The following is a 15,653-nucleotide window of genomic DNA, read 5'->3' as shown; positions in this document are numbered from 1 at the left end:
CACACACACACTCGCACACATACTCATGAGATGCGAGCACACACTCGCGTCTCATTGAGTGATGCCTGTCTGTGAGGCGGTCAATGCGTGTGAGAAGAATAGGGAATGGCCACTGTAAGTAGCTAAAATGTGTGGAGGGGGAGGGGCCTAGAGATAATCGAGCGCGCATAAACATCTGTGGGAAGGAAACGGAGACAAATATCATCATAACCTGATATGTGCGTGCGTCTGAGCTATGAGCAAGCGAACTATTGATTCGTTCTTCCGACCTGCGGCTAGTGTACCAGTGCCAGAGTCTACAGTGTCACCGTTGGATGATGATGCAGAGTCAGAGGTTGGTGTGGCGAAAAAAGGCCGCACTCACCATTTTCGAGAAGACTGGCTGAAAGAATTCAGCTGGCTGAGGTACTATAAGCAGTCGAACTATATGAACTGCGAATACTGCAGCAGCTACCCCAGAACTGCGGGGAACACAAAGTTTGCCGATAGTACAGGCACTTCGCAGTTTAAACACAATACACTGATTAAACACAATCTCAGCCTAAAGCATCGAGTATGCCGCGACATGTTTATAAATCGAAAAGCAACGCCACTGCCGGTTGCTTTTAGAAGACAAATGACTGTAAATCAGAGCGCAGATGAGGCAGAGATGATGTTGAAATTTAACACGGCCTACTTCGTTGCTAAAGTGGAACTACCCTTCACCAAATACAAAAGCCAGCTCGACCTTCAAAGGAAGAATGGCTTAAAACTTAACGAAACATACAACAACGATACAGCATGTGCACAATTCGTTGGAGTAATTGCGGATACTCTGAAGGGGAAGACTTACACGAAAATCAAGGATGCTCCGTATTTATCAATTATGATCGATGGGGACACCGACGTTTCAACAAAGGAATGCAAAATCATATACGCAAGGATCCTAAACGAAGGGAAACCAATGAATATTTTGATTGGCCACATCGAAGTGAAACATGCACATGCTCAAGGTAAGTTTAATTCAAATTATGTTTAGACCTATATCACTAACTTATTTAGCTGTCTTTACTTTGAATATTTATACGTTTAAATAATCACTTAAGGTGCCGTAATGGCTGTGCCTCAAGGTATGTTTTAATTCACATTTTGTTTAGACCTATTACTAACTTCTTTAGCTGTCTTTACTGTGAATATTTATTAGTTTAAATAATCACTTATTTACTGAACACTACTGGTGTTTTTGTCCAGTGTAAGACATAATTGTACACCATTGTCATGTGCTTGCATTTTAAGGTGTATATGATGCCACCAAAGAGGCCTTTCAGCATCTAGGGACAGAAACAGGGTGGTTAGAGAAGACAGTTGCCATGGGAGCTGATGGTGCAGCTGTCAACCTCGGGCATAAAGGAGGGGTAATAGCCCTCCTCCAAGCTGAGGCAGGGGCTTTTATTGTCCCTTTTCATTGCATGCCACATAGGTAGGTTAAATGTGAACCTTCAGAATAAAGATAGGGTAGTAACCTAAAAAATGCATGTTTAATTTTAAGTTTAATTCATTGTAATTGTAGACTGGAGCTGGCAATGCTATCTGTACAAAGGAAAATTCCGATGGTGGATCATGTCTGCAATCTCCTCAACATGGTTTGGAAGACATATCACTTTAGCAGCAAGACTATGAGAGAACTACGAGCACTTGGAGAGGAGTTGGGTGTTCGTGTAAATGTACCAGGTAGTGTCAGTGGGACACGCTGGCTACCACATGTGAACCGGGCCCTCCAAACCTTGCTAAAACCTGGAGGAAAGGATAAACATCTGCAGAACCCTGGCCAGTTCACAGCAGTGTATTACCACATGGAACATTTGACTGCATCATCCACCAATGCTGATATTGCTGGGAGATCAAGGAAGGTCTGTATTTCATTTCAAAATGATTTCATATTTGAGAGGCATACAAAATAACTGATATTGGTGGTTAGTGGTTAGTAATTGGTTATGTCTTGCAGGTCAAGAAGATGATGAAAGATGGAAGCTTTGTGGGTTTCTGTCACTTATTGGCTGACTTGTTTGAGGCCATAAGTAAATTCAGCTTTCTTCTCCAAAGAAATGATGTTATTTTGCCTCAGGTAATGTTGACATGTTAAGAAGAATATAGTTAAACAAATAATTTTAATCAAGGAATATGTAGCTTTTACCCTTGTTTTTCACAAGTAAAATGTTTTACAGGCTGTGAATGGGATTGAGAATCTCCTTGCAACTATTGAGGCCATGTCAGTGAGATGCAAGCCAGGTGGTAGGCTGGCAGAATTACTGGCAGACCTTCAGGCCCAGAGAAGACAACAAGAGGGTGAGGGGGAGACTCACCTTTTGTACAAGTTTCAGGTGAGCAGTTTTTTTTAAAGTAAATATTAGATTTGGAGTTGATTTATTTATTATTTTTTTTCTTGTCTAAATGTTGAATGTTTTTTGAACCCAGGGGATCACCATCAAAGGTGAAGCTGCTGGGCTGGGAAAGGAAGGACTCTCCATGGCAAGCACACCTAAGCTACAACAAGCAGTGAGAGCAACCATCGACTGCACTTTGCTTCATTTAAAGCAAAGATTCAGCAGTCTGCTTTGTAAGTGAAAGCACAGAATTATAAATTTAAAAAATCTGTGAAAATAAGATAAGCTATCATCATTTTTCTTTTTCTCTCAACTCTGTACTTCTATTCCTTGATAGATGAAGAGTCTACATCAGCATCAGCAAAGGCAGTGAAGTCATTCAAGATATTCAGTCATGATTCCTGGCCAGCAGAGCAACGAGAGCTGACAGACTATGGTGCAGAGGAGCTGGACTTCCTGCTAGACCACTTTTCCTCTGTCTTAACAAGGTTAGTGACTCTTTTTAAATAAAGATATAAAAAGTATAACACAGAGCAACATTTCAAACATCTACTTTGATCCTTAATCTAGATTGTTTGGTCAGTTTTTCCTTTCACTCTTTTCAGAAATGGCTATGATTTCAATCTGGCTAGAGAGGAGTATCAATCCATGAAGACATTCATTTTTAGGAACTACATGGACAAGTCTTACCATGCCTTATGGGGGATGATGGTAACTAAGTTGCCATTCTGCTCTGATTACAAGGTACCCCATTATGATCATATCCTTGTTAAGTTAGTAATTATTACTTTTTGATTAAATAAAAAAACCTACACTAATGATCCATTCTTTGTAGAACATCCTACATCTTGTTCACATCATGCTGGTCCTCCCGGTCTCCTCTGCTATATGTGAAAGGGGATTTTCTGCTCAGAAGAGGATTAAATCTGATGTCAGGGGGTCCCTGCATGTAGACACTGTGGAGGACTTGATTCGAATTAGCATGGAGGGACCTAGTTTACAAGAGTTTGATGCCAAGGAAGCTGTACAAACATGGTTCAGTCAGGGTAAAAGGTCTAGGAGGCCAAATTACAAGGGCTGGCCTTCTGAGCCTCCTAGTGGAACACAGGAGGATCTGCTCTAAGGGGGAGTGAGTAAAGGCTCAAGTTGTTTAGGCCTACATGTTCTAGTGGAATGTTATTGGCCAGTGCCCCTACACTCTAAAAAATGCTGGGTTAAAAAAACCCAAGCTGGGTAAAATATGGACAAACCCAGCAGGTTGGGTTAAAGGGCACCTATTATGCCCTCTTTCACATGATGTAATATAAGTCTCTGGTATGGTCAAGTTTCAGCTTAAAATACTCCACAAATTTGCCCCTATTTGGGGGTGAGCAAAAACATGCCTTTTACTATATTAATATATTGCTGGCTAAAAAAATAAATCCAAAATTGGTTGAAAAAAATGGCTGGGTAAAAACAACCCAATCCCTGGTTTTGTCCATATTTAACCCAGCAGTTTTTAGAGTGTAATGTTTACATACATTTAAGTATTGTTTGTAACTGTGAAATGACCAAAAGGTTACTAAGCACTTTGTTACTAAGCACTTTTTTTTATTCTGAATGGTATTTTGTTTACTATTTGTACTGTCATGACAGCGATGGTGCTGTCAGTTTACCTTGTTGTTGCATCTTCAAAAGTGCAGAATAAAATGTGACACTGAATTTGAAACAGCACATTGTAATTTCTGCATCTATTATTAAAGTATTTATTAGTAATACAGTGGAAATTAGTAGATTTGGTTAGCATGTTGATTTACGGTGTGCGCCCCTAAATTTTCTGGTTGTGCCCCTAAAATTTTCAGTTGGGGGCCTAGTGAAAAAAGTTAGTCTGGAGCCCTGGAGGCCGAGTTTAGTTATAAAGTTATAAGTTAATTTATTTATTACATTAATACTACTAACATTATATATATTCTACTAACATTTTATACAAGTAATTAAATAAAGTATAAGTATTGAAAAGTTCTTCAGTCAAGGCAATATCAGCGATGGAGGCATCATCAGCTGGTTCTGGTGTTGGAGGTACAGCCTCAGGTGTGAAGCAGCCCCTCTTGCTCTCTTCATGGTCCAGCCTTTTATAGACTATCTGACCACTTGATGTCATCTTCTTGGGAATTCCCCTCATATGTCTAGGCCTTGTTTCTTTGTTCTGGACTCTTCTCTTCCGCTGCGTCCTGAGCTTCTGATCAAGACATCCTTCAACGGTAAGACTCCCTTTCTTTCTAATACAGATTCAGTTCCTTTCTAATCTACTAACATGTTACTAACAAATGCATTACCAGTTGTTTTTTATTCTTTAATAAGTGATTAATACATGATTTAATAAAGGTGTTACAATACCAGTTGTCTGTCATTCTTTAATATGCAATTAATATATGCTTTAATAAAAGCGTTACAACATCAGTTGTCTGTCATTCTTTAATAAGCAATTAATATATGCTTTAATAAAGACATTACAATACCACTTGTCTGTCATTCTTTAATACAATCATCTGTTGTTGGGGTTTCTTTTCCTTTTTCCACACATTACTTTTTAATTTATCAACAGTTTGTTTTTATACAAAAGTTATCTCTCATAATCTTTCTCTTTACACATCAATTTCCAATTTATCAACAGTTTGTTTTTATACAAAAGTTATCACTTCCAATTGTTTCACTGTTTACCCATAAACAAGTTATCTAGATATCTCTCATAACAGCTGTACTTCATAAATAGCTAACTTCTTTTCACTTGTTTACACACAAACATGTCATTGAACATGTTTCTTCCTCCAAGGTATCTCTTTATGATAGCTGTACCTCATTAACAGCTTACTTCTGTTTATCTTCAAATCAAAGTTGTGTTGTCATTATTATTACTTATTTCAATAAACGTTTTTTCCTCTTAAATCTCAGTTGTGTTGTCATTATTATGCTTTATAAGCAGAAGCGGTACAAGTAGCCTAGAAAAGTTGCATTTCCTAATGAAGCAGGGTGTGGCTCATATCAACAATATATATATATATATATTTTTTTTTTTTTTTTTTTTTTTTTACACACACACACGTGCTGAATTAAAATCAGAATTTATTAAATCCTTTTCATTTTCACATTTTACAACATTTCATTTTAAACACATTTTTAAACATTCCATATGAGTCCATCTTGCCGGGTGTTAAAAAGTAACACTGAAGCAGTGTTAAAGTTAATGAGATAATTGATTGATGATTGAGTGATGATTGACAATTAGTGGTGACACCTGATGTTAATAAGCAGAATCGCTGAAGAAACAACAAGAGAAAAAGAGAGAGACACACAACTACAACTGACTTCCAGCCATTAAACATTATTACACTTATTATTAACCAGTTTGATTTTATTTCTGTCATACATCAACAAAAGTTCTTATTGAGAATTAACAGATGTTTAGATGTTAATGTTTTTAATGAAAGTTTAGTTTGAAGTCACCATGATGGTGAAAAGCATTTCCTTTAGTTGGGCTCTTGACTCTATTTATTAACATTAATTTAACTCTGGCTGCTCCACCTTTGTGTTTGTAGAGCACATTTGTTATGGCCAGAGAAACTATGGACTGAGCTGTGTTTCCCAAAAGTGCTGTGAGCCAAAGTTCATCAATTTAGGTTTACAATGCTTTGGGAAGCACAGTCATAATGGTTGTGTTTTCTCATTGTGAAATGGTCAGATTCATTGGTGACATCCAGTATTATTAACCGGTCATATAGATGTTATATTATTTCTTTATAGTAAATCTCTGTTACCGCTTGAAATCCAGCAGAGCTTTTATAATCTGAAGGGTTTTTAAAAAAAACACACACAAAGACATCAAGAATCAGCATATGACCCTCAACAATCATGACAATCAAACAAAGTGCTTCATGTTGCGGCGCATGATGGGAGCCACCAATCAAAACTCATCCATGGCTCCCATCATGCATTGCTGCATGAATAAATTATGCAGCTGAATTGTCCTGTAATTTTCGTAGATTGTTCCTGTTTGCTTTTATTTTTATGTTGTTTTGTTGTGACAGTAGCTTGTTTTGTGATGTTCAGAGTTGATCTGTTTGTCAGTATTTTGTATTTATTTATCGTCACCGTTCTTGAGAATCATATGCTGATTCTTGATGTCTGTGTGTGTTTAAGAACAGAAACTTCAGTGCATAATGTATTATTCTTAAAAAAAAAAAAAAAAAGTCATCCTGCTGTTGGATCTCAAGCTGTAAATTCACAGGACTACAGTCATTAATAAAGCTACACATCAAGCACACAGTCAGAGATTTAGACTCTAAACAACATCAGGTACAATATCAACTGCTGTATGATGATAAAATCATCATCAAATTATATTGTGACAAGATCATATTTTCTCTGACCATAACAAATGTGCTTTACAAACAAAGTTGGAGCAGCCAGAGAACAATTAATAATAAAAGGTAAAGAGTCAAGAGCCCAACTAAAGCAAACGCTGACCTTTTTCATGGTGACTTGAAATGAAACATTCCATAAAACATTAATTAACACCTTTTTTTCTCTTTCCTTCAATGATTCTGCTTATTAACATCAGGTGTCACCACTAATTATCAATCATCACTCAATCATCAATCAATTATCTCATCAACTTTAACACTGCTTCAGTGTTACTTTTTAACACCCGACAAGATGGACTCATATGGAATGTTTAAAAATGTGTTGAAAATGAAAAAGATTTAATAAATTCTGATTATAATTCAGCGTGTGTGTGTGTAAAATATATATATCTCATTATAGTCAACGATTGTACACTGTCAAAGCCAATTTTGTACCCTTTTTGAAGGGTCAATTTTTGTACTGTTAAATAAAGGTACAAAATTGTCACCAAAGGTACAAAACTGGTCTCTTAAAGGTGCCCTTGACTCAAAAATTGAATTTACCCTGGCATAGTTAAATAACAAGAGTTCAGTACATGGAAAAGACATACAGTGAGTCTCAAACTCCATTGTTTCCTCCTTCTTATATAAATCTCATTTGTTTAAACGACCTCCGAAGAACAGGCGAATTTCAACATAACACCGACTGTTACGTAACAGTCGGGGTGTACGCCCCCAATATTTGCATAATGCCAGCCCACGTTCCCAACAATTATCAAAGGCATTACACAAGGGCAGTCAGTTAACGTCTGGATCTGCACACAGCCGAATCATCAGACTAGGTAAGCAAGAACAACAGCGAAAAATGGCAGATGGAGCAATAATAACTGACATGATCCATGATAACATGATATTTTTAGTGATATTTGTAAATTGTCTTTCTAAATGTTTCATTAGCATGTTGATAATGTACTGTTAAATGAGGTCAAAGTTACCATCGTTTCTTACTGTATTCACGGAGACAAGACTGTCATTATTTTCATTTTTTAAACACTTGCAGTCTGTATAATGCATAAACACAACTTCATTCTTTATAAATCTCTCCAACAGTGTAGGATTAGCCGTTAGCCACGGAGCCCAGCCTCAGATTCACTCAGAATTAAACTTTTAACATCAAAATAAATACTTTATTCACATAATTCGAAGCATGCATACAGCATGCATGACGAACATCTTGTAAAGATCCATTTGAGGGTTATATTAGCTGTGTGAACTTTGTAAATGCGCTGTAATATAGTCGATAGCTCGTGTGGCAGGAAGCTCGCGTCTTAAAGGGGCGGCGTCGAGTGAAATCAGTGCATAGTTAATGGTGCCCCAAAATAGGCAGTTAAAAAAAGTTATTAAAAAAAATCTATGGGGTATTTTGATTTGAAACTTCACAGACACATTCAGGAGACACCTTAGACTTATATTACATCTTGTAAAAAAACGTTCTTGGGCACCTTTAAGGTACAAATCACAAGGGTACAAATTTGTACCCTTGAGGGTACAGCCCCAGTGACAAGCCATTGTACCCCTAAAGGTACAATTATGTACTTTATTTTCTGAGAGTGAAGCCATTGTACCCCTAAAGGTACAATTTTGTACTTTTTTTCTGAGAGTGTGTGGTGACATTTCACTAGTGAAAATACAATTACAGATATCAAGAATTCTAGTTTTTACTGGTGGAAATGTAATTCCTGATATCAACAATTAAGTTCTTGATATCAACAATTCAGTTCTTGATATCAAGAATTGATATACTGAGAATGAATAAAAGTCAAAACGGCTTGCCGAAGTGTAGGTAAGGCGCGTTAAAAATAGTTCTGACGCAAATTGACAGAGGTTCGAATCCGCCTTTTGCCGAACTCGCACTACTTCCTTTTCCCATCCATCAGATTGGAAAGGCATTTATCTTCAATAAAAATGAAGATGATATTCGAAAAGTGTCGAACTTACAAACTTAAAAAGCGAACTTACATTTGTGGAGTGATTTCTGTGGTTTGTGCATTTTATAAATCAAATTGCATCATTGACAAAATGAATGTAAACTGACTACAACGCACTGCACCACGCAGCACCAAAAGTCGCAATAATGGAAGTATACTGTTCAATTCATTTAGTATATTTATGTATATTGATAAACCGTTTACTCGTTTATGAAACTATCATAGTTAATGAAGACCAAGTGCCACCTACAGGCCTATTATGTGAAGTGAAGGCTGGTGAAATGGTGACATGAAAAGAAAGGACTTTATTATGTTACTATTTTTGATAATTATGCAGCATATGAAAAAAGTCTCTTAAACTCATCCTGCATTTATTTGATCAAAAACAGCAATATAGTGAAATTTGATTACAATTTACAATGATGGTTTTCTATTTTAATATACTTTTAAATATAATTTAATTTATTCCTATAATGTATGCTGTTCTTTTCTAACGTTTTATTCATCAAAGAATCTTGGGAAAAAAAAGTATCACAGGTTATAAAAAATATTAAGCAGCACAACTGTTTCTAACATTGATAATAAATCATCATATTAGAATGATTTCTGAAGGATCATGTGACACTGAAGACTGGAGTAATAATGCTAAAAAATTCCGTTTTGCTTCACATAAATAAATATATTTTAAAGTATATTAAAATAGAAAACCATTATTTTAACTGTAAAAATATTTCACAATATTATTGTTTTTTTTCTGTATTTTTGATAAAAAAACATACATTCTGTATTATATATATATATATATATATATATATATATATACATACTATATATATATATACATACATACATCATATATATATATATATATATATATATATATATATATATATATATATATATATCAGTGGCGGCTGGTGCAAAAAATTTTTGGGGGGGGCGCAAAAATTTTTTTTTAGAAAAGCAGGAATGAATAGGCTAATTGTTAAATAACCATTTAACAAGTGATATAATAATGTATCTTTACTGCTTATCTAAAACATGGAAAATTCAGTATTTAAAGCATGCCATAGGGCTGGGATCTAAAATAAAAAACATCTGTATTTAATTTAAAAAAAAATATATTTCACATCCGAAAAAATGTTTAAACAAAAGAACAGACCAATTATTATTATTATTTTGATTACCCTACAACAGTCACTACATAGTTACTGCTATCATACAAATACACTTAGTTGTAGGTTCGAAATTCTACATATGAAATAATTATTATGTTCGCCAAAAAATAAATAAATAAAAAATAATTCAACAACAAATACTTTTAGCAAAATGTATTTTACTCAGATTGAACTGCGTCTGTTTGGCGCGCATGCGCGCGGCGGCGCTCGTTCACGGAAGTTTGTGCTTGCTGAAGGCTCGTCCACTCCTGACTGCAAAATGGAAATATTTTCTCGACTTTATAACATTTACAGATGGAGAATATGTCTGTGAAATGTAAATTATGCACTGAAATTATTGGATGTCACTGTAGCTTAAAGATTATAAATAGAGACGTTTCCACCAATCGCTGCACAAGTTAAGGTTACGTATGATGACGAAAGCACGTTCCGTTCCACCTGCACGATCCGTTTCACGCATGCGCGTAATTACATAGTAGAAAACGTCACGGTTTTCCTACACTATCGGTACCTACCTGTCGGTACACGATCCGTTCCACCTGCACGATCCGTTTCACGCATGCGCGTAATTACGTAGTAGAAAACGTCACGTTTTCCTACACTATCGGTACCTACCATAGACTGTAAAAAAATATGGACCGTGTCCGTGACGTCACCCATAGAGTTCTGAACAGCAGTTTTGACGCTTAAATGAGGCCGCGGCCATCTTAGCTGCGCGTCACAGCACGTCACTCCCGGATAACTGAAAATGGGCAAAGAGGCGGGGAGGTGGTTTGAGCTGATGTGATTGGTTGCTGAAACCACGCCCGCCTAGCTCGACGTGACCATGTTAGCAAGCAAAGGAGCTATCTAGATACTATCTAAATTATTAATAAAGATAAGTTTTATCATCAGAAAGTTCTAAAGGTTTACTGTCAATCTACGGTGTTTTTTTAAGATATAGATGCTCCAACACCAGTAATGTGTTGGGTGTGCAAATAACAACATGGAACATCAAATGGGACTTCATACCTTTATAATAGAGATCGCGAGATGAATCCAATCTGTGGCACTTGGGTAAAATATAAATGTCCATTGCAAAACAAAAAAAAACATTTCATATTTCTTCTGAATGATCTGCTCTCTGTCATCGTTCTTCAAGAAAGGATGCAATCTGAGCAGCCTTTATGTTGTAAAACTGTATACGATCGTATCTAACAAACAAGCCTGTGTCCAAAGTATATTTTTTTTCAAAATAGTGCAGCAGTTTTAGTTATAATATCCAAGCAGTGCTGTCAGAGTTGTATATCCTCCTGGTATTGTCATTGTAGTAATTCTCGCAATCAAAACTTTCAGCCAATGCCACGATCCAACAATGTGTGTTCTGTGTCTCTTCCCCATGCATGCACACAGACACACATCAGTCTTGAATATTATGCAGCAAGCCATATTTTATAATTGTATAAAATAATCGAGAAAAAAAAGCACAAAAACAGCTGAGATGCCAAATTCAGCGGCAGCTGAGGTAACATGACGGCTCACAGACAGCAGCGCAATCTACCTGTCACTCAAGTGACCACGCCCTTAATTATGCAGAACTTTAAGGCTTAATATAATTTAAACGGATAAGTTATAAAAAAAATTCACCCCCCTCAGAGTTGTCATGAAGGGCAAAAATAGCAGTATAGACCAAAACCACAATTTGAACCAACTTGTAAACATGTTTTTTTCTGCTATAAACTTGGCCAATTTAACATGGGACTCTATGAGATTCTGCTCTCTTTTGGAGCCTGTCCCTAGCGGCCAGTCGATGAATCGCAGTTTAAGTTACTTCCGTATTGGCTTCACGAGAGAAAGGGGGTGGTTGCCGCTTGGTACCTACCAGTGGCGATTTCTTTAAGACTGCAAGGGAAGCTCGGCTTCCCTTATAATGTCACAAAATTAATGGTCAAATATGTACTATTGTATTAACATTTTATTGACTAAAAATGCGTTAGAAAACGTTCATCTCAAAGACGAGTTCGTTCAGAATCAGTTACATATAGCAGGTCGGCTGACTCGATTTCCTTCTCATACATTCCCGCAGCGTCACAGTGCATTTCCCTATTGAAGCCCAGCGTCCATTGACTTCAATGGGGCTGTTTTTTTCAGCGCTTCGAAACTAGACGGTCATTGGATAAACGCTGCGATTATGTCTCGCCCACGGACGCTCAGCGTCTCTGGGGGTGAATGGGGAGTGGGCCGGCCCGGACTCCGAGCTTCTGCGTGATGATTGGAGGGTCTGTCGAAAGACTGCATCTCCTTTTGACTGACAGCGATTCTGTACTATAAGGAATTACTGAAGCTATTCGCGCTCAGTCCCATCGCGGATTTCTCAAGTTCAGTCGAAATAAAAACTGCTGCAACCTATTTCTTTGATATTTGCTTGGCGAAATTGCTTGATTTTCATCATACATTTCACACAATTATACACCACATTCCTTGTTTCAGTTTTACAGAGTTTAATTTTTTTTTTTTAGATTGTTCATTCATTCATTCCTTCATTCATTCATTCATTCATATAACGTTAGTAGGCTAGGCTAGCATCGTGGGTGAAACTGCGCACGATGGCAGACGGTGCTAATATTGTCGACCTGATTTTGGCGAAGCCATTTGAAAGTGTTCCTTACGAGGAAAAACTTAGAATTAAACAGCAGGGCAGATCAACACCTAAGATTGATTTAGTGCAAAAGATAGGGAAAAATAACAGGTCTTTTCAGCTCTCCTGGTATGACAAAGTTAGCTGGCTGACTGGAAGTGCTGTGACAAATAAAATGTACTGCTGGCCATGCCTCTTGATGAAACCATCTCACGGATGTGTTGTTTGGTCAAAGGTGGGGTTTGGAGATCTGTCTAACTTTGACAGGGCATATAAAAGACAAGCAGGAGCTGTCATTTAGGGGACATGATAAGAGTAGTGAATCATCCAACAAGGGGAATTACAGGGAGTTCACAGAAACATTAGCTAAATATGACTCTGTCCTGTCCACACAATTCGAGTCCTCAACTGTGTTTTCTGGTATGTCCCATACTATTCAAAATGATTTGATCTCTGCTCTTGCAGCCACCATTTCTGATCAGATCAGAGATGAAATTCAGGATGCTCCCTTTTTTGGATGGCAGGTGGATGAAACAACTGATATATCCTGCCGTGCCCAACTCTCTGTCATTGTTCGCTATGTGGATAGTGCAGGTAAAATTCAGGAGCGCTTTATTGGATTTTTTGATGTTTCGGGGGGGCGAGATGCCCAGTCCGTTTTTGAAATATTAAATGAGAACATGCAGGGCTACAATTTTAAGGACAAGCTTGTGGCACAGAACTATGATGGGGCTGCTGTCATGGCTTCAGATCTCAATGGTCTGCAGGCCAAAGTGAAAGCAATAGCCCCCAGTGCAATGTTTGTGCATTGCTATGCACACCGACTGAATCTGGTGCTGTCACAGGGGGCTAAATGCTTGCCTGAGTGCAGAATTTTTTTTGCATCACTCTCTGGATTTGCCACATTTTTTTCAAAATCCACAAAGAGGACATCTTTTCTGGAGTCTGCAGGCTGTTCAAGGTTGCCCAGAAACGCTCCTACTCGATGGAATTTCACATCACGGATAGTGAGCACTGTGGCAAACAATTATGATGGCCTCCTGCAGACATTTGAGAACATCATTGCAGATACAACAATGGATGATGATACACTGGATTGTGCCAAAGGCTTTGTGAGGAAACTGGAGGATTTTGAGTTTGTGTTCATGTTGTACACATATGAACAAATCTTCTCTGAGACTGATGTCTTTGATATTGTCCAGCAGAGGGCGATGGATGTTCTTTACTGCAAGAACAGAATTGAATCTCTTCTTGCATTTGTCAAAGAGAAGAGGTCAGAGGGGGCTTTCCAAGCCATTTATGCCAAAACAGCAGATCTCACATCAGACCCACGAGATGAGCCCATGAGAAAGCGCCGTCTGACCCAATTGCAGGATCCCCAAGTGCGATACAGAAATCTGTACATGGCCATCCTTGATAACATCTTGGAGCAGATTCCTCGACGTTTTTCAAATTTGGAAAGCATGCTCTTCTTAGAATTAGTCAATCCAGGGAAATTTGATGACATGAGACAGGTATTTCCAGAGGAGGCCTTCCAAAGTGTCCTGAAAAGTTATGGCCATCACTTTGATTCAGGAAGACTGAGGTCAGAACTTCAAGTCCTGTATTCAGATCAGGACTTGCAGGGTAACAGGGGAAAGCTGTGTGATTACTTGGTGTTCCTTAAAGACATGGAGTTGGACAGTGCAATGCCTCAGCTTTACAAACTGTTCTCATTAGTGGCAACAACTGGAGCTACATCTGCAGGTGTAGAAAGGAGCTTCTCCTGTTTAAAGCGACTCAAGTCCTACACCCGAAACACAATGGGCCAAGGCCGTTTAAGCAGCCTAGCTCTGCTGGCCATTGAGAGGACACTGGTCAAGTCACTTGAAAAGACTCCTAGTTGGTACGACAGGGTCACAGACCATTTTCTTGAAAAGGAACGTAGGGCAGAATTTACTTTTAAATAAATAGACAATTTTATGATGTAGGCCGAAAATGAGCTTCCCCTCTCTGACAGACCAGTAGCCGCCACTGGTAGCTACTAATGAAACACTTGACGGCAAGGCGGCATAACTTGAGGCATATTTGTGTAACGTTAGCTGTATTGTTTAACATTTAACAGCGGGTCAATTTTGATGCTTTTAAATGTAGCTTAGGCTATGCATTACGATGTGTTTACGTGGTTGCCAATCCAAAATAATAAAGGAGTTGTGAGTCGTTACATGAACATACATGATCGGTTTCCTCTATACTCTCCTTTGCAATTCATTGCTGGTATAAGGCTTAACTTACTTGCCATGTTTTGGTCTGAGGTCAGTAGTATTGTCAAAGACGGTTTGTGTCGTTTTTTTTTATTAAAAGCTGCTAATAGTTAACTTTTTAAGTTAAGTAATTTTGTATTAGTATGGGTCTATATAGGCTAATATATATCTATATAATCTAAATGAGGAAAATAACCCCTTCAATGTTGTTTACAGAAGACACTAAGGAATATAATATGCATTTCTGCCAAGACTGCACTTACATAAAGAAAGAACTACAAACAAGTGTGGGGAAACGTTATAGAGTATTTCAAACTGACAATGGAAATGACTTGAAAGAAGCATGTGTGCACACAGAAGTTTTATTTAAGAGTAAAAATTATCTCTCTCTCTCTCTCTCTCTCTCTCTCTCCCTCCCTCCCTCTCCCACACACACACTCTCTATCTCTCCCTCACACACACAGAACGGATCGTGCAGGTGGAACGGATCGTGTACCGACACCTACCATAGACTAAAAAAATATGGACGTAGTGTCCGTGACGTCACCCGTAGAGTTCTGAACATCAGTTTTGACCATGGTTTTGACCATAGACAGTAAAAGAAATGGACACAGCGACCCCATTGGAACTCAATTGAGTCAAGTGAAGCCCATTTTTAGCGATTTTTAGCACTTCCGTTTCTGACGCGCAGACTCACACTAAGCTTGATGACGTCCGCAACCTGTCTGACAGATGTAAATCTTCTAGTAGCTGTGCGTGCAAACTGCCATCGTTAATCTTGCAGAGACGGCGAGCTTGAGCGGGGAGTTCTTTGGCGTGAGTGAGCAGGAGTAAGTATTCTGATTAATTAGTTTGTATAGTATTTTAAAATGTAACGCCAGTAGG

General features: G+C 37.9%; 1 protein-coding gene across 1 annotated transcript; it reads left to right on the top strand.

The window, feature by feature from the left end:
• Positions 1-235: 235 nt before the first annotated feature.
• Positions 236-3,486, top strand: LOC137027417 (zinc finger protein 862-like). The gene is made up of 9 exons (XM_067395601.1): positions 236-992; positions 1,276-1,459; positions 1,550-1,889; positions 1,985-2,104; positions 2,205-2,360; positions 2,455-2,596; positions 2,701-2,851; positions 2,969-3,107; positions 3,199-3,486. Exons 1-9 carry the CDS (start codon positions 236-238, stop codon positions 3,484-3,486), a joined length of 2,277 nt encoding a protein of 758 aa, XP_067251702.1.
• The last annotated feature ends 12,167 nt before the right edge of the window (positions 3,487-15,653 follow it).

This window comes from Chanodichthys erythropterus, chromosome 9, assembly GCF_024489055.1.
Source record: "Chanodichthys erythropterus isolate Z2021 chromosome 9, ASM2448905v1, whole genome shotgun sequence".
Taxonomy (NCBI): domain Eukaryota; kingdom Metazoa; phylum Chordata; class Actinopteri; order Cypriniformes; family Xenocyprididae; genus Chanodichthys; species Chanodichthys erythropterus.
Note: the sequence above shows the minus strand (reverse complement) of the source record. Positions and strands in the feature narration are given on the sequence as shown.